This window comes from Aquila chrysaetos, unplaced genomic scaffold, assembly GCF_900496995.4.
Source record: "Aquila chrysaetos chrysaetos unplaced genomic scaffold, bAquChr1.4, whole genome shotgun sequence".
Lineage (NCBI taxonomy): Eukaryota > Metazoa > Chordata > Aves > Accipitriformes > Accipitridae > Aquila > Aquila chrysaetos.
In genome coordinates this window covers 1-25,587 of record NW_024470341.1, presented here as the reverse complement: position 1 = coordinate 25,587, position 25,587 = coordinate 1, and the positions used below count along the sequence as shown (strand labels likewise).

The 25,587-nt window shown below is 60.5% G+C and overlaps 3 protein-coding genes across 6 annotated transcripts; 2 read left to right on the top strand and 1 right to left on the bottom strand.

Annotated features, from left to right (window-relative positions):
- Positions 1 to 2,197: 2,197 nt before the first annotated feature.
- On the bottom strand, positions 2,198 to 17,966 carry LOC115337555 (IgGFc-binding protein-like). The gene is made up of 9 exons (XM_041121689.1): positions 17,735 to 17,966; positions 17,302 to 17,679; positions 14,740 to 15,056; positions 13,595 to 13,825; positions 13,307 to 13,523; positions 10,887 to 11,275; positions 7,830 to 8,379; positions 5,019 to 5,105; positions 2,198 to 2,435 (listed from the first exon to the last, which is right to left on the bottom strand). The coding sequence occupies exons 1-9, from the start codon at positions 17,964 to 17,966 to the stop codon at positions 2,314 to 2,316; spliced, it is 2,523 nt and encodes an 840-aa protein (XP_040977623.1). The 3' UTR covers positions 2,198 to 2,313.
- Positions 5,175 to 7,301, top strand: LOC121233078. 3 transcript variants are annotated; one of them, XM_041121692.1, is made up of 4 exons: positions 5,175 to 5,477; positions 5,705 to 5,806; positions 6,310 to 6,768; positions 7,071 to 7,301. In XM_041121692.1, the coding sequence occupies exons 1-4, from the start codon at positions 5,406 to 5,408 to the stop codon at positions 7,245 to 7,247; spliced, it is 810 nt and encodes a 269-aa protein (XP_040977626.1). In that variant the 5' UTR covers positions 5,175 to 5,405; the 3' UTR covers positions 7,248 to 7,301. The 3 variants fall into 3 exon arrangements, with proteins under 3 accessions (XP_040977626.1, XP_040977624.1, XP_040977625.1); XM_041121690.1 differs by lacking the exon at positions 5,175 to 5,477 and having other exon boundaries at positions 5,640 to 5,755; positions 5,956 to 6,768; XM_041121691.1 differs by lacking the exons at positions 5,175 to 5,477; positions 5,705 to 5,806 and having other exon boundaries at positions 5,851 to 6,768.
- Positions 17,967 to 22,197: 4,231 nt separating the features above from the next.
- On the top strand, positions 22,198 to 24,091 carry LOC121233079. 2 transcript variants are annotated; one of them, XM_041121694.1, is made up of 3 exons: positions 22,198 to 22,475; positions 22,912 to 23,003; positions 23,535 to 24,091. In XM_041121694.1, exons 1-3 carry the CDS (start codon positions 22,225 to 22,227, stop codon positions 23,711 to 23,713), a joined length of 522 nt encoding a protein of 173 aa, XP_040977628.1. In that variant the 5' UTR covers positions 22,198 to 22,224; the 3' UTR covers positions 23,714 to 24,091. The 2 variants fall into 2 exon arrangements, with proteins under 2 accessions (XP_040977628.1, XP_040977627.1); XM_041121693.1 differs by having other exon boundaries at positions 23,358 to 24,091.
- Positions 24,092 to 25,587: the final 1,496 nt, after the last annotated feature.

The window sequence follows — 25,587 nt, the reverse complement described above, 5'->3', positions numbered from 1 at the left end:
CCCCAGTTCCCCACGGTGTCACCACGGTCCGCCACGGGTGTCCCCATGACCTTCAGGACCCCCCCCAGTGTCCCCACGGTTGTCCCCATGACCTTCAGGACCCCCCCAGTGTCCCCACGGTGTCCCCATGCTCCTCAGACCCCCCCCAGTTGTCCCCACGGTGTCCCCATGACTTTCAGAACCCCCCCACAGTGTCCCCACGGTGTCACCACAGTCTGCCACGGTGGTCCCCACGGTGTCCCCATGACCTTCAGGACCCCCCCAGGTCCCCATGGTGTCCCCAGGACTTTCAGACCCCCCCCACAGGGTCCCCCAAGGTGTCCCCACGCTCCCAGACCCCCCCCCGGTGTCCCCACGGTGTCCCCACGCTTCTCAGCCCCCCCCCAGTGTCCCCAAGGTGTCCCCGTGACCTTCAGACCCCCCCCAGTGTCCCCAAACAGTGTCCCCGTGACCTTCTAGACCCCCCCCAGTGTCCCCAACAGTGTCCCCATGACCTTCAGACCCCCCAGTGTCCCCACGGTGTCACCACAGTCCGCCACGGTGTCCCCATGATCTTAGCCCCCCCCCAGTGTCCCCAAGGTGTCCCCATGATCTTCAGCCCCCCCCCAGTGTCCCCAAGGTGTCCCCACGCTCCTCAGACCCCCCCCCAGTGTCCCCAACGGTGTCCCCATGCTCCTCAGACGCCCCCCCCAGTGTCCCCAACGGTGTCCCCATGCTCCTCAGACCCCCGCCAGTGTCCCCACGATGTCCCCACAGTCCTCAGACCCCCGCCAGTGTCCCCACGGTGTCCCCATGACTTTCAGAACCCCCCACGGTGTCCCCACGGTGTCACCATGGTCCGCCACGGTGTCCCCACGGTGTCCCCATGACCTTCAGACCCCCCCCAGTGTCCCCACGGTGTCCCCGTGACCTTCAGACCCCCCCCAGTGTCCCCAACGTGTCCCCACGCTCCTCAGACCCCCCCCAGTGTCCCCACGGTGTCACCACGGTCCGCCACGGTGTCCCCACGGTGTCCCCATGACCTTCAGCCCCCCTCCAGTGTCCCCACGGTGTCCCCACGGCCCTCAGGGTCCCCATGATGTCACCGGGTCCCCCATGACATCACCGCGGTCCCCGTGTCCCCTGTGGTGTCACCGTGTCCCCCATGACGTCACCGTGGTCCCTGTGCCCCCCGTGGTGTCCCCAAGTCCCCCGTGGCGTCACCACGTGTCCCATGACGTCACCGCGGTCCCCGTGCCCCCCACGGCGTCACTGAGTCCCCCGTGGTGTCACCGTGTCCCCCATGATGTCACCGTGGTCCCTGTGCCCCCCGTGGTGTCCCCAAGTCCCCCGTGGCGTCACCACGTGTCCCATGACATCACCGCGGTCCCCGTGCCCCCTACGGCGTCACCGAGTACCCCGTGGTGTCACCACGTCCCCCATGACGTCACAGCGGTCCCTGCGTCCCCCGTGGTGTCCCCAAGTCCCCCGTGGTGTCACCACGTCCCCCGTGGTGTCCCCAAGTCCCCCGTGGCGTCATGACGTCACTGTGCTCCCTGTGCCCCCCACGGTGTCCCCAAGTCCCCCGTGGTGTCACCACGTCCCCCGTGGCGTCATGATGTCACTCTGCTCCCTGTGCCCCCCACGGGTGTCACCAAGTCCCCCGTGGCATCACCACGTGCCCCATGACATCACCACGGTCCCCCGTGTCCCCCGTGGTGTCCCCGCGTCCCCCACGGCGTCACCATGTCACCGTGTCCCCCACGCCCCCCGCGGTGTCACCGTGTCCCCCACGCCCCCCGCGGTGTCACCGCGTCCCCCGTGGCGTCACCGCGTGTCCCGCGATGTCACCGCAGTCCCTGTGTATCCCGCCCCCCCCCCGTGACGTCCCCGCGGTCCCCGCGAGGGTTCCGTGTCACCCCGCAGGTGACAACGTGGGACGGAGTACCGCGAGGAGGGGACCTTCCCCGGCAAGATCTGAGCTTCTCCGGCCACCCCCACCGGGGAGGGGACATCTGTGTCACCGGCTGGTGCTGGGGGGGGGGGGGCGGAGGGAGGGGACACCGCTGTCACCGGGGGCGGTGGCACGGCCAATAAAGGGTTGAACTGGTCCTGGGTATGGTTTTTACTGGGGGGGGGGACACGACGACAGAGCGGAGACCCCGCCCCACCGCGCCGGAATCGAAGGTTTTATTAATTAAAATAATCGCGAGGGGACGGCGTGGGGGTCTCGTCCCCGCTCCGGGTGTCATCGTCCCCGCTCCGGGTGTCATCGTCCCCGCTCCGGGTGTCATCGTCCCCCCCCCCTCCGGGTGCTCCTTGGGCCCAGGGGCATTATGGGACCAAGGGGACACCCCGGAGGGGCGGGAGCCCGAGGGGCGTCCCCAGGATCTGGCCCACGACGTCCCCGGGGGCCACCAGGCTCTGGGCGAGGCCTCGCAGCGGCAGCAGCTCCCCTGGGGGACGACACGGCGTCAGGGGGGTCTTCTCCAGCCCACCGGCCCCCCAGCCCTCCCCGCCAGCCGTCATCCCGTTTCTTCATCCCTGGTTCCACCTCTTCCTCCTCTCGCGGCCGGCTTCGACGGCGTCTCCGTCCCTCGGCCATCTTCGGTGGTTTGTCCGTCCGTCTTCGATGGTTTCGCCATCCATTTCTCCACCCGTCGTCCGTCGTCAATGGTTTCTCCATCCGTCCGTCGTCCGTCGTCAATGGTTTCTCCTTCCATCTGTCGTCAATCGTCCATCGTCAATGGTTTCTCCATCTGTCCATCATCCATCATCAATGGTTTCTCCATCCGTCCGTCGTCCATCGTCAATGGTTTCTCCTTCCATCTGTCGTCAATCGTCCATCGTCAATGGTTTCTCCATCTGTCCATCATCCATCATCAATGGTTTCTCCATCCGTCCATCATCAATGGTTTCTCCATCTGTCCGTCATCCATCGTCAATCATCCATCGTCAATGGTTTCTCCATCCGTCCATCATCAATGGTTTCTCCACCTGTCCGTCATCCATCGTCAATCATCTATTTTCAATCGTTTCTCCGTCCATCCATCGTCCGTCGTCAATGGTTTCTCCATCTGTCCGTCGTTCATCGTCAATGGTTTCTCCTTCCATCCATTGTCCATCGTCAATGGTTTCTCCTTCCATCCGTCGTCAATCACCCATTGTCAATGGTTTCTCCATCTGTCCGTCATCCATCGTCAATGGTTTCTCCATCCATCCATCATCAATCACCCATCGTCAATGGTTTCTCCATCTGTCCGTCATCCATCGTCAATCATCCATCGTCAATGGTTTCCTCCATCTGTCCGTCATCCATCGTCAATGGTTTCTCCATCCATCCATCGTCAATGGTTTCTCCATCCATTTCTCCATCCATCATCCACCTTCAATGGTTTCTCCATCCATCCGTCGTCCACCTTCAATGGTTTCTCCATCCGTCCGTCGTCCATCTTCAATGGTTTTTCCATCCATTTCTCCATCTGTTGTCCATCTTCAATGGCTTTTCCATCCATCCATCATCAATCATCTATTGTCAGTGGTTTCTCCATCCGTCCATCATCAATGGTTTCTCCATCCATTTCTCCATCAGTCATCCATCTTCAATGGTTTCTTCATCCATCCGTCGTCCATCGTCAATGGTTTTTCCATCCATTTCTCCATGTGTTGTCCACCTTCAATGGTTTCTTCATCCATCCGTCGTCCACCTTCAATGGTTTCTTCATCCATCCATCATTCATCTTCAATGGTTTCTCTGTCCATCTGTCGTCAATCATCCATCGTCAATGGTTTCTCTGTCCGTCGTGCATCGTCAATGGTTTCTCCATTTGTCCGTCGTTCATCGTCAATGGTTTCTCCATCCGTCCGTTGTCCATCATCAATGGTTTCTCCTTCCATCCGTCGTCAATCATCCATTTTCAATGGTTTCTCCATCCATTTCTCCATCCGTCATCCATCTTCAATGGTTTCTCTATCCGTCCGTCGTCCATCTTCAATGGTTTCTCCATCCGTCCGTCGTCCATCTTCAATGGTTTTCTCCATCCGTCTGTCGTCCATCTTCAATGGTTTCTCCATCTGTCGTCCATCTTCAGTGGTGTCTCCGTCCATCTTGAATGGTTTCTCCATGCATCTCTCCATCCATTCTCCATCTTCAATGGTTTCTCCAGCCGTCGTCCATCTTCAATGGTGTCTCCGTCCATTGTCCATCTTCAGTGGTTTCTCCATCCATCTCCCATCCGTCGTCCGTCTTCAAGGATTTCTCCATCCGTCGTCCGTCTTCAAGGATTTCTCCATCCGTCGTCCGTCTTCAAGGATTTCTCCATCCGTCGTCCGTCTTCAAGGATTTCTCCATCAGTCGTCCGTCTTCAAGGATTTCTCCATCCGTCGTCCGTCTTCAAGGATTTCTCCATCTGTCGTCCGTCTTCAAGGATTTCTCCATCCATCTCTTCATCCATTGTCCATCTTCAGTGGTTTCTCCGTCCATCCATTGTCCGTCTTCGGTCGTTTCTCCATCCATCTCCAATGGTTTCTCCATCCATCCACCCAACCGTCCATCTCTGTCCTTCCTCAGCGGCTTTCTACTTCTCCATCCGTCGTCGTCGGTGGTTTCCCCATCCGTCTCTCCACGAAGGGGTGGATGGGGAAACCACTGAAGAAGTTCATTGGTTTGTCCGTCTATCCGTTGATTTTTCTTCACTGGATGAAAAAATCATTGAAGAACTTCCTTGATGGTGTCTCCATCCATCATCTTTGGTGCTTTCTCCAGCTCTTCATGAACGGGTGGGTGGAGAAACCATTGAAGAAGCTCCTTGATTCGTCGGTCCTACTCCTTCGTCCTTCTTCTGCAGTTCCGTTCACCCAACCAGCCGTCCGTCCGTCCTTCTTCAATATTTCTTCATCTCCTCGGCCATCCCCCCCGTCTCCTCGTCCTCCTCTCTTCGTGCTTTCCCCAGCCCCATTGCCTTCCTTCACCCGGAAGTCCTCCTATCCCCTGTCCCCTCCCCTGGAGGTCCCCTCCCGTCCCCGCGGTGTCCCCTCACCTGCGAGGAGGTCCCGCGGCAGCAGCTTTCGGTGGGGGACGCAGGTGTCACCGGGGCGGCAGCGAGAGTCCTCGGGGCACCACGGGGCTGTAGGAGATAGAGGCGTCGGGCGGGGACGGGCCACGGGGGACGTCGCGGAGGGGACAGGGAGACGAAGGACGTCCCGGATGCATCGGGGACGCGGCGGAAAGTCGCGTTGGGGACGCCGTGGCCGCGTAGGGATGTCACCGGGGGGACGGAGGGGTGGAGAACGGCGTGGAAGGACACGCGGCGGTTGAAGGGAAACCAGAGGGGACGCCAGAGCTGGAGACGGCGGGAGGTCACCGGTGGACAGAGAGACGGGAGGACATCACGGAGGCACAGAGAAGAGATCGTGGACACGTGGGGATGTCACGGGTGGAGAAGGAGGTGGAGGACGTCGTGGAGGGACACGTAGGGATGTCACGGGTGGAGAAGGAGGTGGAGGGACACATAGGGACGTCACGGGTGGAGAAAGGGGTGGAGGACGTCGTGGAGGGACGCGTAGGGATGTCACAGGTGGAGAAGGAGGTGGAGGGACACGTAGGGACGTCACGGGTGGAGAAAGGGGTGGAGGACGTCATGGAAGGATGTGTAGGGATGTCACGGGTGGAGAAGGAGGTGGAGGACATCGTGGAAGGACACATGGGGATGTCATGGAGAAAGAGGTGGAGGACATTGTGGAAGGACTTGTAGGGATGTCACAAATGGACAAAGAGGTGGAGGACGTCGTGGAGGGACACGTAGGGATGTCACGGGTGGAGAAGGAGGTGGAGAACTTTGTGGAGGGACACGTAGGGGTGTCACAGGTGGAGAAAGGGGTGGAGGACATCGTGGAGGGACACGTAGGGATGTCACGGGTGGAGAAGGAGGTGGAGGACATCGTGGAAGGACACATGGGGATGTCACGGAGAAAGAGGTGGAGGACGTCGTGGAGGGACACGTAGGGATGTCACAAATGGACAAAGAGGTGGAGGACATCGTGGAGGGACACGTAGGGATGTCACGGGTGGAGAAGGAGGTGGAGAACTTTGTGGAGGGACACGTAGGGGTGTCACAGGTGGAGAAAGAGGTGGAGGACATCGTGGAGGGACACGTAGGGATGTCACGGGTGGAGAAGGAGGTGGAGGACATCGTGGAGGGACACATGGGGATGTCATGGAGAAAGAGGGTGGCGGACGTCGTGGAGGGACACGTAGGGATGTCACGGGTGGAGAAAGAGGTGGAGGACGTCGTGGAGGGACGCGTAGGGATTTCACGGGTGGAGAAAGAGGTGGAGGACATCGTGGAGGGACACGTAGGGATGTCACAGGTGGAGAAGGAGGTGGAGGACATCGTGGAGGGACGCGTAGGGATGTCACGGGTGGAGAAAGGGGTGGAGGACATCATGGAAGGACGTGTGGGGATGTCATGGGTGGAGAAAGAGGTGGAGGACATCGTGGAGGAACGCGTAGGGATGTCACAAATGGAGAAAGAGGTGGAGGACATCGTGGAGGGACACGTAGGGATGTCATGGGTGGAGAAGGAGGTGGAGGACATCGTGGAGGGACACGTAGGGATGTCACAGGTGGAGAAAGGGGTGGAGGACATCGTGGAGGGACACGTAGGGATGTCACGGGTGGAGAAGGAGGTGGAGGACATCGTGGAGGGACACGTAGGGATGTCACAGGTGGAGAAAGGGGTGGAGGACATCGTGGAGGGACACGTAGGGATGTCACGGGTGGAGAAGGAGGTGGAGGACATCGTGGAAGGACACATGGGGATGTCACGGAGAAAGAGGTGGAGGACGTCGTGGAGGGACACGTAGGGATGTCACAAATGGACAAAGAGGTGGAGGACATCGTGGAGGGACACGTAGGGATGTCACGGGTGGAGAAGGAGGTGGAGAACTTTGTGGAGGGACACGTAGGGGTGTCACAGGTGGAGAAAGGGGTGGAGGACATCGTGGAGGGACACGTAGGGATGTCACGGGTGGAGAAGGAGGTGGAGGACATCGTGGAGGGACACGTAGGGATGTCACGGGTGGAGAAGGAGGTGGAGGACATCGTGGAAGGACTTGTAGGGATGTCACAAATGGACAAAGAGGTGGAGGACATCGTGGAGGGACACGTAGGGATGTCACGGGTGGAGAAAGAGGTGGAGGACATCATGGAAGGACACATGGGGATGTCATGGAGAAAGAGGTGGCGGACGTCGTGGAGGGACACATAGGGATGTCACGGGTGGAGAAAGAGGTGGAGGACGTCGTGGAGGGACGCGTAGGGATTTCACGGGTGGAGAAAGAGGTGGAGGACATCGTGGAGGGACACGTAGGGATGTCACAGGTGGAGAAGGAGGTGGAGGACATCGTGGAGGGACGCGTAGGGATGTCACGGGTGGAGAAAGGGGTGGAGGACATCATGGAAGGACGTGTGGGGATGTCATGGGTGGAGAAAGAGGTGGAGGACATCGTGGAGGGACACGTGGGGGTGTCATGGGTGGAGAAGGAGGTGGAGAACATCATGGAAGGACACGTGGGGATGTCACGGGTGGAGAAAGAGGTGGAGAACATCATGGAAGGACACGTGGGGGTGTCACGGATGGACACATGAAGGTCCTCACGGACACCTAGGGGTGGCACAGGTGGACAGAGAGCTGGAGAACCTCGGGGATGGACACACGCAAGTCATCGTGGCCACGCGGGAACGGCTTGGAAGGACACGTACGCGTGGGCGACACCATGGATGGCCACGTAGGAGCCCAGAGGACCCCCGGGCCCCACGTCCACCTCCCACCCCGTGGTCCCCAACTCACGGCAGATGTCGGAGGTCCTCCAGGGTCCCACCCGTGCCCCGGCTTGGCGGCAGGCGGCTTCGTAGGCCCCCAGGACCTCGTCGAGGACCTCGTCGAGGACCTCTTTGTCCCCAGGGGTCCGGCAGAGCTCTCGGAGGCAGACGTCGAAGAAGATCCCGGGGTGGACCGCGGCGTGACAGTCCCCGAAAGGACCTCGGGGGACCCGGAGAAGACCGCAGAGCTCGGTGTGGACGAAGGCCCTCTCGGGGGGCTGGCGACACGGGGGACACGCGGGACCGGGACAGGGACGATGACACGCGACCCCGGAGGCGGCGACGTCGTCGTCGTGGAGGCGGATGTCGTCGTCGGGGCGACCGTCGAAGTTGCCGCAGAGGCCGCAGGTGACGTTGCGGTAGCGCGGGGACACGGCGACGGCCACGGCGGCCCCGGGGCCGACGGCGACGCGGAGGCCGAAGTCGGCGAGGAGGAGGAGGGCGGCGGCGCCGCGCGGCGTCACGCAGACGGCCCGGCCCCGCAGGCAGAAGGGCAGCGGCACCGCCACGCCGTCCACCTGCGGGGGGGGGGGCGGGGAGCGGGGGCACCTGGTTGGCTGTCCCGCCTGGTCCTCCGCCCTCTTCCTTCTGGTCAGGCGTCCGTTTGTCCTCCTCCATCCATCCATCCCACCTTCTCCATCCCTCCATCCATCCCACCTTCTCCATCCATCCCACCTTCTCCATCCATCCCACCTTCTCCATCCATCCATCACGTCTTCTCCATCCAACTTCTCCCACCCATTCATCCATCCGACCTTCTCCATCCATCCGACCTTCTCCATCCCTCCATCCATCTGACCTTCTCCATCCATCCCACCTTCTCCATCCATCCGACCTTCTCCATCCCTCCATCCATCCAACCTTCTCCATCCATCCCACCTTCTCCATCCCTCCATCCATCCGACCTTCTCCATCCATCCCACCTTCTCCATCCATCCCACCTTCTCCATCCATCCATCACGTCTTCTCCATCCAACTTCTCCCACCCATTCATCCATCCGACCTTCTCCATCCATCCGACCTTCTCCATCTCTCCATCCATCCGACCTTCTCCATCCATCCCACCTTCTCCATCCATCCCACCTTCTCCATCCATCCGACCTTCTCCATCTCTCCATCCATCCGACCTTCTCCATCCATCCCACCTTCTCCATCCATCCCACCTTCTCCATCCATCCCACCTTCTCCATCCATCCATCACGTCTTCTCCATCCAACTTCTCCCACCCATTCATCCATCCGACCTTCTCCATCCATCCGACCTTCTCCATCCATCCGACCTTCTCCATCTCCATCCATCCAACCTTCTCCATCCATCCAACCTTCTCCATCCATCCATCACGTCTTCTCCGTCCAACTTCTCCCACCCATTCATCCATCCAACCTTCTCCTTCCATCCATCAGGTCTCCATCCGTCAAGGTCTTCTCCATCCAACCTCTTCCACCCATTCATCCATCCAACTTTCATCCATCCGGCAAGTCTTCTCCGTCCCACCTCTTCCACCCGTTCATCCATCCATCCAACCTTCTCCATCCGTCCATCAGGTCTTCTCCATCCAACCTCTCCCACCCATCCATCCCTCCCTTCAACCTTCAGCCATCCAGCCTTCTCCGTCCATCCAGCCTTCTCCGTCCATCTCCATCCATCTCCGTCCATCCATCTCCGTCCATCCTGCCTTCTCCATCCGTCCAGCCTTCTCCATCCTTCTCCATCCATCCATCCTTCTCCATCCATCCATCCTTCTCCATCCATCCGACCTTCTCCATCCATCCTTCTCCATCCATCCAACCTTCTCCAACCTTCTCTGCCCATCCAAACTTCTCCAACCTTCTCCAACCTTTTCCATCCATCCAAACTTCTCCAACCATCTCCATCCATCCAACCTTCTCCGTCCATCCTTCTCCAACCTTCTCCGCCCATCCTTCTCCAACCTTCTCCGCCCATCCTTCTCCATCCATCCTTCTCCAACCTTCTCCGTCCATCCTTCTCCGTCCGTCCATCCTTCTCTGTCCTTCTCCGTCCGTCCATCCTTCTCTGTCCATCCTTCTCCGTCCATCCTTCTCCGTCCTTCTCCATCCGTCCATCCTTCTCCGTCCGTCCATCCTTCTCCAACGTTCTCCATCCATCCAACCTTCTCCATCCATCCTTCTGCAACCTTCTCCATCCATCCAAGCTTCTCCAACCTTCTCTGTTCATCCTTCTCCAACCTTCTCCATCCGTCCATCCTTCTCCAACCATCTCCGTCTGTCCAACCATCTCCGTCCTTCTCCGTCCAACCATCTCCAACCTTCTCCATCCATCCAACCTTCTCCATCCAACCATCTCCAACCTTCTCCATCCATCCAACCTTCTCCATCCAACCTTCTCCAACCTTTCCATCCATCCAACCTTCTCCAACCTTCTACATCCGTCCATCCTTCTCCAACCATCTCCGTCCATCCAACCATCTCCGTCCTTCTCCATCCATCCAACCTTCTCCATCCAACCATCTCCGTCCTTCTCCGTCCATCCAACCTTCTCCATCCAACCATCTCCGTCCTTCTCCATCCATCCAACCTTCTCCAATCCAACCATCTTCCAACCTTCTCCGTCCATCCAACCTCTCATCCAACATCTGCCAACCTGCTCCGTCCATCCAACCTTCTCCATCCAACCATCTCCGTCCTTCTCCATCCATCCAACCTTCTCCATCCAACCATCTCCGTCCTTCTCCATCCATCCAACCTTCTCCAGTCCAACCATCTCCAACCTTCTCGTCCATCCACCTTCTCCATCCAACCATCTCCAACCTTCTCCGTCCATCCAAACCCTTCTCCATCCAACCATCTCCAACCTTCTCCGTCCATCCAACCTTCTCCATCCCAACCATCTCCAACCTGCTCCATCATCCAACCTTCTCCAACCTCTCCATCCTTCTCCAACCATCTCCATCCTTCTCCATCCATCCCACCTTTTCTCCATCCATCCCACCTTCTCCATCCACCCCCCCGTCCCCCCGTCCCCCCCCCCCCCGCCGCCCCCTCACCTCCACGACGCCGGGTCTCCCTCCCCGCATCACCCAGCGATGTCTCTCCGCCGTGACCGTCACCCTACGGCTACCGCTGCCGCCCCGGGCCGCGTCGGTGACGGTGACGTCGAAGGCGGGGTGGACGCCGGGGGGGCCGCAGCTCCGGGCCACCACGTAAGAACAATTGTCCCCCACGGCGGCGGCCGCCCCGTCGAAGCTCAGGTAGTGACGGGTCCCCACGGCCCGGCAGGTCCCCGGGGGGCCGGTGACACCCGGCGTTCTTCCCGGCGCGACCGAACAACCCTGGGTGCCCCCGGTACCGGGGGGGGGGACGCAGCCCTCCCGGCACCCTTGGGTGCAGCCGGGGGCGCAGATGGAGTAGCGGGTGCCCGCCGGGCAGTTGGGTGCTGGGGGAGGGGGGGGGGGGGGCAAGGGATGAGAGGGGGGTGTCCCCGGGTGCTCCGTGGGGCTGGTGACCCCCCCAACACCAATGTGTGGGTCCCTGGGTGCTCTATGGGGCTGGTGTCCCCCCCAACACGAATGTGTGGGTCCCTTGGGTGCTCTATGGGGCTGGTGTCCCCCCCACCCCATGCCAGGGTCCCTGGGTGCTCTGTGGGGCTGGTGTCCCCCCCCAAACCCCAATGTGTGGGTCCCTTGGGTGCTCTATGGGGCTGGTGTCCCCCCCCAACCCCAATGTGTGGGTCCCTGGGTGCTCTATGGGGCTGGTGTCCCCCCCCAACCCCAATGTGTGGGTCCCTGGGTGCTCTATGGGGCTGGTGTCCCCCCCCAACCCCAATGTGTGGGTCCCTTGGGTGCTCTATGGGGCTGGTGTCCCCCCCCAACCCCAATGTGTGGGTCCCTTGGGTGCTCTATGGGGCTGGTGGCCCCCCCCCAACCCCAATGTGTGGGTCCCTGGGTGCTCTATGGGGCTGGTGTCCCCCCCCAACCCCAATGTGTGGGTCCCTTGGGTGCTCTATGGGGCTGGTGTCCCCCCCCAACCCCAATGTGTGGGTCCCTGGGTGCTCTATGGGGCTGGTGTCCCCCCCCAACCCCAATGTGTGGGTCCCTTGGGTGCTCTATGGGGCTGGTGACCCCCCCAAACCCCAATGTGTGGGTCCTTTGGGTGCTCTATGGGGCTGGTGTCCCCCCCAAGCCCCAATGTGTGGGTCCCTTGGGTGCTCTGTGGGGCTGGTGTCCCCCCCAACACCCCAATGCCTGGGTGCTCTATGGGGCTGGTGGCCCCCCCAACCCCAATGTGTGGGTCCCTGGGTGCTCTATGGGGCTGGTGACCCCCCCAACACCAATGTGTGGGTCCCTGGGTGCTCTATGGGGCTGGTGACCCCCCCCAACACCAATGTGTGGGTCCCTGGGTGCTCTATGGGGCTGGTGGCCCCCCCAACCCCAATGTGTGGGTCCCTGGGTGCTCTATGGGGCTGGTGACCCCCCCAACACCAATGTGTGGGTCCCTGGGTGCTCTATGGGGCTGGTGACCCCCCCCAACACCAATGTGTGGGTCCCTTGGGTGCTCTATGGGGCTGGTGTCCCCCCCCCACCCCAATGTGTGGGTCCCTTGGGTGCTCTATGGGGCTGGTGTCCCCCCCCCCACCCCAATGTGTGGGTCCCTTGGGTGCTCTATGGGGCTGGTGTCCCCCCCCAAACCCCAATGTGTGGGTCCCTTGGGTGCTCTATGGGGCTGGTGGCCCCCCCAACCCCAATGTGTGGGTCCCTTGGGTGCTCTATGGGGCTGGTGACCCCCCCCCACCCCAATGTGTGGGTCCCTTGGGTGCTCCGTGGGGCTGGTGTCCCCCCCACCCCATGCCAGGGTCCCTTGGGTGCTCTGTGGGGGCTGGTGTCCCCCCCCAAACCCAATGTGTGGGTCCCCGGGTGCTCTATGGGGCTGGTGACCCCCCCAAACCCCAATGTGTGGGTCCCTGGGTGCTCTATGGGGCTGGTGACCCCCCCAACACCAATGTGTGGGTCCTTTGGGTGCTCTATGGGGCTGGTGTCCCCCCCACCCCATGCCAGGGTCCCTTGGGTGCTCTATGGGGCTGGTGTCCCCCCCCCAACCCCAATGTGGGGGTCCCCGGGTGCTCTATGGGGCTGGTGTCCCCCCCCACCCCCAATGTGTGGCTCCCTGGGTGCTCTATGGGCTGGTGTCCCCCCCCACCCCAATGTGTGGGTCCCTTGGGTGCTCTGTGGGGGCTGGTGACCCCCCCAAAACCCCAATGTGTGGGTCCCTTGGGTGCTCTATGGGGCTGGTGTCCCCCCCAAAACCCCAATGTGTGGGTCCCTTGGGTGCTCTGTGGGGCTGGTGACCCCCCCAAAACCCCAATGTGTGGGTCCCTGGGTGCTCTATGGGGCTGGTGTCCCCGTGTCCCCCCCGCTGCCCCCCCCGACTCGGACGCCAGGGTCCCTTGGGTGCTGGGTGGGTGACTTACGGCAGAAACCCTCCGTTCGCCATTCCAGGACCCTCTTCCCGGCTTCCTGGCAGGCGGCGGCGTAGGCAGCGAGGACGCGGCAGGCTCCCTCGCGGCGACACCGGTCGGCGACGCAATCCCGGTAGTAGGTTTCAGGGTGAACGGTCCCGTGGCAGAACCGGAAAGGTCCTTCCTTACTCAGCACCGCCCCGCACTCTCCCCCACCCTCCGGCTCTCCCTTCCCCAACCCCCCCGGCACCCCGCACCCCAAAATCTCGCCGCATTCCGCCGACCCCCCCGCCCCGCCACCCCCCCCGCCGGCCCCGCGTCGTTCCGGGGGTCCCCGTCCGAGTCCCCGCAGAGCCCGCAGAGCCGCCCGCCGTAAACGCCCGGCACTTGGACCCTCACCCGGCCGTGACGCCCGTCGAAGGTCACCGTCACCCCCCGGCGGGTCTTCACCGTCACCGCCCAACCCCGGGGCTCCAGGGTCACCGCCGAGGTCCCCGCCGCGTGGGGCGGGCGGGTCGGCACGCCGTTCACCTATTGGCCGGGGGGGAATAGAGTTTAGTCGGGGTCACGAGTGGGGCAGAATTTGCGTTGGGCCATCCTGGAGCCCGTTTTCCTTGCTACTCGTGGTTTACTCGCCCGTTACTCGTGGTTTGCTCACGTGCTGCTCGTAATTTTCTCGCTTGGCGCTCGTAATTTAGTCACTCGCCGTTCATACTTTACTCGCTTGCCTCTCATGGTTTACTCTCTCGCCTCTCATGGTTTACTCACTTGCCTCTCATGGTTTACTCTCTCGCCTCTCATGGTTTACCTCGCTCGCCTCTCATGGTTTACTCACCGCACATCCTTTACTCACTTGCTACTGCCACTTTACTCACTGGCCACTTATGGTTTACTCACAAGCTACTCGCTCGTTGCTCGCTACTCGGTATCAGCCCTCCAGGGCGGCTTGTGGTGGGGACTGGATGGGAACAAGCCCTCTTACTCACTACTTACGCTTTACTCGCTGACTACTCGGCACTTAACTTCCAGCTTACGACATTTCCCCTCTTACTCCTTCCTTCCTCCTTACTCACACACTTGCTACTCACCCAACTCACGACCCCCCCGGGGGAACTCTACATTCCCTACGTCCTCCCAGCTTCCTCATCTACTCCTGTTACTCACTACTCGCTCGTTACTTGCTTACTACTCACTCCTTGGGCTATCCAGACCAGCTTAAACACTCTTTATGCCCGCTACTCACTCGCTACTCATCACTTGGCCAACAAACACATCCCCGCTTACTACCGGCACGGGGAGAAAGTGCTACTCAGCACCCAAACCCTCCTCCGGGGTTACTCACCGCCTCACTCCGTCCTCCCAGCTCCCCCCTCGCGGCTCTTACTCGCTCCCCGCCGCCGTACTCACGCCCTACTCCTCCCTTACTTGCCCCTAGAGCTACTCACCGTGACCTGCCCGGGCTCCAGCCCCACGCGCGTGCGATGCACGAGGACCTCGGCGCCGACGATGCCGCCGGCGCCGCCGCGCACCAGGACGCGGAAGGGTTCGGCGCCGCCGGCGCCGGGGCAGAGGCCGGCCAGGAGGTAAACGCAGGAGACGGGGAAGTCGCGGTGGAGGCGGTCGAAGGTCCGGAGGTGACCCATGCCCAGGGCGGAGCAGGTGGCGAGGGCGGGGACGGGGGCGGGGATGGGGGCGGGGATGGGGGCGGGGTCAGGGGCGGGGGCACAGGGCTCCTGGGGGTGTTTGGATGAGCAGGGTGGAGCTGTGGGGACAGGAGGAGCGGTGGTTAGGCCAGTTGTCCTACCAGAAGGGTTCTCCATCCATCCATCCTTCCATCCATCCTTCCGGAAGGGTTCTCCATCCATCCATCCTTCCATCCTTCCGGAAGGGTTCTCCATCCTTCCATCCTTCTGGAAGGGTTCTCCATCCATCCATCCATCTTTCTGGAAGGGTTCTCCATCCATCCATCCATCTTTCTGGAAGGGTTCTCCATCCTTCCATCCATCTGGAACGGTTCTCCATCCATCCATCCATCCCTCCATCCATCCATCCTTCCGGAAGAGTTATCCATCCATCCATCCTTCCGGAAGGGCTCTCCATCCATCCATCCCTCCATCCATCTTTCTGGAAGCGTTCTCCGTCCATCCCTCCCTCCCTCCATCCATCTGTCCCTCCCTCCAATGATCCCTCAGTCCATTCCTCCGTCCCTCCCTCCCTCCTTCCACCCCATCGTCACCCGTTCATCCCTCCATCCATCCTTCTTCACCCGGTTCTCCATCCCGCCTTCCATCCCTTAATCCTTCTTCACCCATTTCTCCATCCCTTCATCCTTCTTCCACTCTTTCTCCATCCCTCCGTTCCTCCATCCATCCCTAAATCCTTCCTCAACCCTTTCTTGATCCCACCATCCCTTCATCCTTCTTCCACCTCTTTCTCCATCCATCCATCCATCCTTCCATCCCTAAATCCTTCTTCACCCATTTCTTGATTCCTCTATCCCTTTGTCTTTCTTCCAGTCTTTCTCAATCCCTCCATCCCTCCACCCCTCCATCCTTCTTCATCCATTCCTCCATCCTTCTTCATCCATCCCTACATCCTTCTTCATCCATCCCTACATCCCTCCATCCTTCTTCATCCATCCCTCATCCTTTTTCATCCATTCCTCCATCCTTCTCCATCATCTCCCATCCTTCTTCATCCATCCCTCCATCTTCCTTCTATTCCACCACCCTTCTTCATCCATCTCTCCATTCCTCCATCTTCCTTCATCTGTCCCTCCACCCTCCTTCATCCATCCCTCCATCCTCCTTCATCCCTCCATCCCTTCGTCCTTCTTCATCCATCCCTCCATCCTCCTTCATCCATCCCTCCATCCCTTCATCCCTCCATCCCTTTGTCCTTCTTCATCCCTCCATCCCTTCATCCTCCTTCATCCATCCCTCCACCCTTCATCCAACCCTCCATCCTCCTCCATCCCTCCATCCTTCTTCATCCAACCCTCCATCCTCCTTCATCCGTCCCTCCACCCTTCATCCCTCCCTCATCCTCCTCCATCCCTCCATCCTTCTTCATCCATCCATCCCTTCGTCCTTCTTCATCCATCCCTCCACCCTTCTTCATCCAACCCTCCGTCCTCCTTCATCCATCCCTCCACCCTTCATCCCTTCCTCCATCCTCCTTCATCCATCCATCCCTTCGTCCTTCTTCATCCATCTCTCCATCCTTCTTCATCCAACTCTCCATCCTCCTTCATCCCTCCCTCCACCCTTCATCCAACCCTCCATCCTCCTCCATCCCTCCATCCTTCTTCATCCATCCATCCCTTCATCCTTCTTCATCCATCCCTCCATCCTCCTTCATCCCTCCATCCATCCTCCTTCATCCATCCCTCCATCCCTCCATCCTCCTTCATCCCTCCATCCATTCGTCCTTCTTCATCCATCCATCCCTCCATCCTCCTTCATCCATCCATCCCTTTGTCCTTCTTCATCCCTCTATCCCTTCGTCCTTCATCCCTCCATCCCTTCGTCCTCCTTCATCCATCCCTCCATCCTTCATCCAACCCTCCATCCTCCTTCATCCCTCCATGCTTCTTCATCCATCCATCCCTTCGTCCTTCTTCATCCATCCCTCCATCCTCCTTCATCCATCCCTCCACCCTTCATCCCTCCATCCCTCCATCCTTCTTCATCCCTCCATCCCTTCGTCCTTCATCCATCCCTCCACCCTTCATCCAACCCTCCATCCTTCTTTCCTCCATCCCTTCGTCCTTCTTCATCCATCCCTCCATCCTTCTTCATCCATCCATCCCTCCATCCTCCTTCATCCCTCCATCCCTTCGTCCTCCTTCATCCATCCCTCCACCCTTCATCCAACCCTCCATCCCTCCATCCTTCCTCACCTCTTCCTCCATCCACCACCCACGTCTCCACTCCTCCCACCGCTCCCCCCCCCCCGCCCCCGCCAGCGCCACTCGTGTCCACCCCGCATCCCCCAGCCCCACTCACGGCACCGCGTCCCCTCTCCCCCGCCGTCCCCTTCCTCCGGCTGGGCGCAGACCCCGCACGCTTGTCCCCGTAGCGACGCCGGCGCCGTCACCGTCACCGCGCCGTCCCCGCCGAAAGCCACCCGCACGCCCGCGGCTGTCGTCACCCGCCGTTGGCCCCCCCGACGCTCCAGCCGTACCCGGCCCCCCGCCAACGAGAGGGGCAGGCGGACCCGGCGCCCGGCCACCTGCGGGGAGGGGGACGTCGACTGGGACGCCCGGCTCTCCTCCCCAGTTATGGGAACTGGAGGTTGCGAACGGAGCGGGAAGGAACCGGACGCCTGGATCCCGTTCCGGAGAAGACATCCCGCCCCTACCGCGCTCTGCCCGGGGCCGTATCCTCACCCTCGCCGTCGTCTCCTCTCCTCGGAGCAGGAGCACCTCGTAGCCGTCGCCTCGGAGCGTGACGTGGCCGAAGGTGGCGGCTGGTCCCCTGCCCACCTGGCCACCCGCCGTGACCTGGAGGGTGGGCAACTGGACGCCGCAGGTGGTCACCAACGTCTGGGTGCAAGCTCCGGCCAAGCCGTAGTTCTTCCCATCGAAGGCCCGGTAACGCCAACGCCCCGAGACGTGGCAAACGAGTGGGGGCTGCGAGATGGGGAGGCATCTGGGGGAGGTTTCCACCATCTTACACCTTGTTCCCCTTCGGGCAAGAGACCTCGTTGCAAGACGGGTCGATGGGAACGCATCTGGGCGAGGTTTCCACCATCTTGCACGTCGTTCCGGATGGACAACGCAGGTCGTCGCAAGACGGGTTGATGGCAACACATCTGGGCGAGGTTTCCACCATCTTGCACGTCGTTCCGGATGGACAACGCAGGTCGTCGCAAGACGGGTCGATGGCAACGCATCTGGGCGAGGTTTCCACCATCTTGCACGTCGTTCCGGATGGACAACGCAGGTCGTCGCAAGACGGGTCGATGGGAACACATCTGGGCGAGGTTTCCACCATCTTGCACGTCGTTCCGGATGGACAACGCAGGTCGTTGCAAGACGGCTTCTTGGGCACGCATTTGGGCCAACCCTCCACCATCTGGCACGTTGTCCCCTTCAGGCAACGCAGGTCTTTGCACGACGGCTTGTTGGGGAGGCATCTAGGTGAGGTTTCCACCATGTGGCACATCGTTCCGGATGGGCAATGCACGTCGTTGCAGGACGGCTTCTTGGGCACGCATTTGGGCCAGTCCTCCGCCGTCTGGCACGTCGTTCCAGCCGGACAATGCATATCGTTGCAGGATGGCTTCTTGGGCACGCACGTAGGCCAATCCTCCACCGTCTGGCAGGTCGTCCCCGACGGGCAACGTACCTCGGTGCAAGACGGCTTGTTGGCGACGCATTTGGGCCAACCCTCCACCGTCTGGCAGGCGGTTCCAGTCGGGCAGCGGACGGTGTCGCAGGACGGCTTGTTGGTGACGCACGTGGGCCAACCTTCCACCGTCCGGCACACGGTACCTTCCGAGCAGCGCACGGTGGCACAAGAGGGCTTGGGGGGGACGCAGCGGGGGACGCCCTCCACCACGCGACACGTTGTCCCGGACTTGCAGGCCAGGTTGGCGCAGGACAGGACGGGCGCGCTCCTGGTCATCCGCACGCACTTGGGCCACCCTCCCACCACCCGGCAGCTCATGTCGCTTGGGCACCGGAGGTCACCGCACGAGGGGACGCGGACGCAACGGGGCCACCCGTCGAGGACCTTGCAGCCCGTTCCTGCCTCGCAGCGGAGGTTCTCGCAGGAGGGTCGGGAGACGCAGGCGGGATGACCGTGCACCATCACGCAGGCGGTGCCGGGTTTGCAGGCGACGTGCCGGCAGGACCCGGGGACGGTGACGCAGTGGATGCCGATACAGGAGAAGGGAGGCGATGAGGTCCCAGAGGAAAATGGAGGGACGGAAAGGGGGTGGCCCCAGAAGAGGGGATAGCCAGGAAGACAGCGGGGCCACCCGTCTGTCACGGTGCAGGTTGTGCCCTTGGGACATTGGATGTCACCGCAGGAGGGTTGGCGGTGGACACACTGGGGCCACCCATCTCTCATCGTGCACGTGGTCCCCATGGAACATCGGATGTCGCCGCAAGAAGGTCTCCGAATAGAGGTCTTGGTTTGGACGCACCGGGGCCGACCGTCGACCATCTGGCACGTGGTTCCCTTCTGGCATTGGATGTCACCGCAGGAGGGACGATTTTGGACACATTGGGGCCAACCGTTGACCATGTTGCACGTGGTCCCTTGGGGACAGCGGACATCGCTGCAGGACGGCTGCCTGTGGACGCACTGGGGCCACCCCTGTAGCATCTTGCACATGGTCCCTTGGGGACAGTGGACGTCGTTGCAAGAAGGTCGCCTGAGGGACGTCTTGGTTTGGACGCACCGGGGCCAACCGTCGACCATCTGGCACGTGGTTCCCTTCTGGCATTGGACATCCTGGCAGGAGGGCGGGTTATGGACGCACCGTGGTTGGCCGTCTATCATGTTACATGTGGTTCCGTGGGGACAGTGGACGTCGTTGCAAGAAGGTCGCCTGAGGGACGTCTTGGTTTGGACGCACCGGGGCCAACTGTCAACCATCTGGCACGTGGTTCCCTTCTGGCATTGGACGTCCTGGCAGGAGGGCGGGTTATGGACGCACCGTGGTTGGCCGTCTATCATGTTACATGTGGTTCCGTGGGGACAGTGGACGTCATTGCAAGAAGGTCGCCTGAGGGACATCTTGGTTTGGACGCACCGGGGCCAACCATTGACCATCTGGCACGTGGTTCCCTTCTGGCATTGGACGTCCTGGCAGGAGGGCGGGCTGTGGACACACTGTGGTTGGCCGTCAATCAACTTGCATGTGGTCTCCTGGGGACAGTGGACGTCATTGCAAGAAGGTCTCCGAATAGAGGTCTTGGTTTGGACGCACCGGGGCCAACCGTCGACCATCTGGCATGTGGTTCCCTTCTGGCATTGGACGTCCTGGCACGAGGGCGGGTTATGGACACACCGTGGTTGGCCGTCTATCATGTTACACGTGGTCCCTTGGGGACAGTGGACGTCGTTGCAAGAAGGTCGCCTGAGGGACGTCTTGGTTTGGACGCACCGGGGCCAACCGTCGACCATCTGGCACGTGGTTCCCTTCTGGCATTGGACGTCCTGGCAGGTGGGCAGGGTGTGGATACACTGAGGCCACCCATCTGTCATCTTGCACGTGGTGCCTTTGGGACATTGGAGGTCGTTGCAAGCAGGTCTCCGAATGGAGGTCTTGGTTTGGATGCACCGGGGCCAACCATCGACCATCTGGCACGTGGTTCCCTTCTGGCATTGGACGTCACTGCAGGAAGGTCGGTTTTGGACACACTGGGGCCAACCATTAACCACGTTGCACGTGGTCCCTTGGGGACAGTGGACATCATGACAGGAAAGTTGGCGATGGACACACTGAGGCCACCCATGTACCATTTTGCACGTGGTCCCTTTGGGACACTGGACGTCTCTGCAAGATGGTTGCCTCACGGTGGTCTTGGTTTGGACGCACCGGGGCCAACCGTCGACCATCTGGCACGTGGTTCCCTTCTGGCATTGGACGTCCTGGCAGGAGGGTTGGTTGTGGACACACCGTGGTTGGCCATTAATCAAGTTGCACGTGGTCCCTTGAGGACAGTGGACGTCACGGCAGGATGGTTGGCTTTGGACACACTGTGGTTGGCCATTGATCATCTGGCACGTGCTCTGTTTGGGACACTGAATGTCCCTGCAAGATGGTCTCCTTGGGGACATCTTGGTTTGGACGCACCGTGGCCAACCGTCAACCATCTGGCACGTGGATCCCTTCTGGCATTGGACGTCCTGGCAGGAGGGCGGGTTATGGACGCACCGTGGTTGGCCGTCTATCATGTTACATGTCATCCCTTGGGGACAGTGGACGTCACTGCAAGAACGTCGCCTGAGGGACGTCTTGATTTGGATACACCGGGGCCAACCGTCGACCATCTGGCACGTGGTTCTCTTTGGGCATTGGACGTCCTGGCAGGAGGGACGATTTTGGACACATTGGGGCCAACCGCTGACCATGTTACACGTGGTCCCTTGAGGACAGTGGACGTCGTTGCAAGATGGTTCCCTCGGGGTGGTCTTTGTTTGGACGCACCGGGGCCAACCATCGACCATCTGGCACGTCGTTCCCTTCTGGCATTGGACATCATGGCAGGAAGGTTGGTTCTGGACACAGTGGGGCCACCCGTCTGTCACCTGGCATGAGGTCCCTTTGGGACACTGGATGTCCTTGCACGTTGGTTGATGCTGAACACACCGCGGCCAACCGTCCACGAGCTGACACACGCTGCCTTTGGGACACCGGATGTCATGGCAGGACGGTCGGCGGTGGACGCATTGTGGCCACCCGTGTAGCATCGTGCACGTGGTCCCCTTGGAACACTGCACATCCCTGCAAGAAGGTCTTCTAATGGAGGTCTTGGTTTGGACGCACCGGGGCCAACCATCGACCATCTGGCACGTGGTTCCCTTCTGGCATTGGACGTCCTGGCAGGAGGGCGGGCTGTGGACGCACCGTGGTTGGCCGTCTATCATGTTACACGTGGTTCCATGGGGACAGTGGACGTCATTGCAAGAAGGTCGCCTGAGGGACGTCTTGATTTGGACGCACCGTGGCCAACCGTTGACCATGTGGCACGCGGTTCCCTTCTGGCATTGGACGTCCTGGCACGAGGGCGGGTTATGGACGCACCGTGGTTGGCCGTGTATCATGTTACACGTGGTTCCGTGGGGACAGTGGACGTCGTTGCAAGAAGGTCGCCTGAGGGACGTCTTGATTTGGACGCACCGGGGCCAACCGTTGACCATGTGGCACGTGGTTCCCTTCTGGCATTGGACATCTTGGCACGAGGGCGGGTTATGGACGCACCGTGGTTGGCCGTCTATCATGTTACACGTGGTTCCATGGGGACAGTGGACGTCATTGCAAGAAGGTCGCCTGAGGGACGTCTTGGTTTGGACGCACCGGGGCCAACCGTCGACCATCTGGCACGTGGTTCCCTTCTGGCATTGGATGTCACCGCAGGAGGGACGGTTTTGGACACATCGGGGCCAACCGTTGACCATGTTGCACGTGGTCCCTTGGGGACAGCGGACATTGCTGCAAGAAGGTCTCCTAATGGAGGTCTTGGTTTGGATGCATCGTGGCCAACCATCGACCATCTGGCAGGTGGTTCCCTTCTGGCATTGGACATCGTGGCAGGAAGGTTGGTTGTGGACACACCGAGGCCATCCATCCATGATCTGACACGTGGTCCCCTCGGAACATCGGATATCGTGACAGGAAGGTTGGTTGTGGTCACACTGAGGCCACCCGTCGCGGATTCTGCACGTTGTCCCTTTGGGGCATTGGACATCTCTACAAGAAGGTCTCTGAATGGACGTCTTGGTTTGGACACACCGGGGCCAACCGTCAACCATCTGGCACATGGTTCCCTTCCGGCATTGGATGTCACGGCAGGAGGGGCGGGTTATGGACACACCGTGGTTGGCCGTCAATCAAACTACATGTTGTCCCTTGGGGACAGTGGACGTCATTGCAAGAAGGTCGCCTGAGGGACGTCTTGGTTTGGACGCACCGGGGCCAACCATCGACCATTTGGCACGTGGTTCCCTTCTGGCATTGGATGTCCTGGCAGGTGGGCAGGGTGTGGACACACTGAGGCCACCCATTGGTCACCTTGCACGTGGTCCCTTGGGGACATCGGATGTCACTACAAGAAGTTGGTCTTGAGGACATCTTGGTTTGGACGCACCGGGGCCAACCGTCGATCATCTGGCACGTTGTTCCCTTCTCGCACTGGACGTCATGGCAGGATGGTTGGCTTTGGACACACTGTGGTTGGCCACTGATCATCTGGCACGTGCTCTGTTTGGGACACTGAATGTCCCTGCAAGACGGTCTCCTTGGGGACATCTTGGTTTGGATGCATCGTGGCCAACCGTCAACCATCTGGCACGTCGTTCCTTTCTGGCATTGGACGTCCTGGCAGGATGGTTGGTTGTGGACACACCGTGGTTGGCCATCTATCATGTTACACGTGGTCCCTTGGGGACAGTGGACATCGTTGCAAGAAGGTTTCCTGACGGTTATCTTGGTTTGGACGCACCGGGGCCAACCGTCGACCATCTGGCACGTGGTTCCCTTCTGGCATTGGACGTCCTGGCAGGAGGGCGGGCTGTGGACACACCGTGGTTGGTCGTCCATCATCTGGCACGTGGTCCCTTGGGGACACTGGACGTCATTACAAGAAGGTGGTCTCGAGGACGACTTGGTTTGGACGCACCGGGGCCAACCGTCGACCATCTGGCACGTGGTTCCCTTCTGGCATTGGACATCATGGCATGAGGGCGGGTTATGGACGCACCGTGGTTGGCCGTCAATCAACTTGCATGTGGTCTCCTGGGGACAGTGGACGTCGTTGCAAGAAGGTCGCCTGAGGGACGTCTTGGTTTGGACGCACCGGGGCCAACCATCAACCATCTGGCACGTGGTTCCCTTCTGGCATTGGACGTCCTGGCAGGAGGGCGGGTTATGGACGCACCGTGGTTGGTCGTCCATCATCTTGCACGTGGTCCCTTGGGGACACTGGACGTCATTACAAGAAGGTGGTCTCGAGGACGTCTTGGTTTGGACGCACCGGGGCCAACCGTCGACCATCTGGCACGTGGTTCCCTTTTGGCATTGGACGTCCTGGCACGAGGGCGGGTTATGGAGGCACCGTGGTTGGCCGTCTATCATGTTACAACGATGTCCCGTGGGGACAGTGGACGTCATTGCAAGAAGGTCGCCTGAGGGACGCCTTGGTTTGGACGCACCGGGGCCAACCGTCGACCATCTGGCACGTGGTTCCCTTCTGGCATTGGACATCTTGGCACGAGGGCGGGTTATGGACACACCGTGGTTGGCCGTCTATCACGTTACACGTGGTCCCCTGGGGACAGTGGACGTCATTGCAAGAAGGTCGCCTGAGGGACATCTTGGTTTGGACACACCGGGGCCAACCGTCAACCATCTGGCACGTGGTTCCCTTCTGGCATTGGACGTCCTGGCAGGAGGGGTGGGTTATGGACGCACCGTGGTTGGTCGTCCATCATCTTGCACGTGGTCCCTTGGGGACACTGGACGTCATTACAAGAAGGTGGTCTCGAGGACGTCTTGGTTTGGACGCACCGGGGCCAACCGTCGACCATCTGGCACGTGGTTCCCTTTTGGCATTGGACGTCCTGGCACGAGGGCGGGTTATGGACGCACCGTGGTTGGCCGTCTATCATGTTACACGATGTCCCGTGGGGACAGTGGACGTCATTGCAAGAAGGTCGCCTGAGGGACGCCTTGGTTTGGACGCACCGGGGCCAACCGTCGACCATCTGGCACGTGGTTCCCTTCTGGCATTGGACATCTTGGCACGAGGGCGGGTTATGGACGCACCGTGGTTGGTCATCTATCACGTTACACGTGGTCCCTTGGGGACAGTGGACGTCATTGCAAGAAGGTCGCCTGAGGGACATCTTGGTTTGGACACACCGGGGCCAACCGTCGACCATCTGGCACGTGGTTCCCTTCTGGCATTGGACGTCCTGGCAGGAGGGCGGGTTATGGACGCACCGTGGTTGGTCGTCCATCATCTTGCACGTGGTCCCTTGGGGACACTGGACGTCATTACAAGAAGGTGGTCTCGAGGACGTCTTGGTTTGGACGCACCGGGGCCAACCGTCGACCATCTGGCACGTGGTTCCCTTTTGGCATTGGACGTCCTGGCACGAGGGCGGGTTATGGACGCACCGTGGTTGGCCGTCTATCATGTTACACGATGTCCCGTGGGGACAGTGGACGTCATTGCAAGAAGGTCGCCTGAGGGACGCCTTGGTTTGGACGCACCGGGGCCAACCGTCGACCATCTGGCACGTGGTTCCCTTCTGGCATTGGACATCTTGGCACGAGGGCAGGTTATGGACGCACCGTGGTTGGTCGTCCATCATCTTGCACGTGGTCCCTTTGGGGACACTGGACGTCATTACAAGAAGGTGGTCTCGAGGACATCTTGGTTTGGACGCACCGGGGCCAACCGTCGACCATCTGGCACATGGTTCCCTTCTGGCATTGGACGTCCTGGCAGGAGGGTTGGTTGTGGACACACCGTGGTTGGGCCATTAATCAAGTTGCACGTGGTCCCTTGAGGACAGTGGACGTCACGGCAGGATGGTTGGCTTTGGACACAC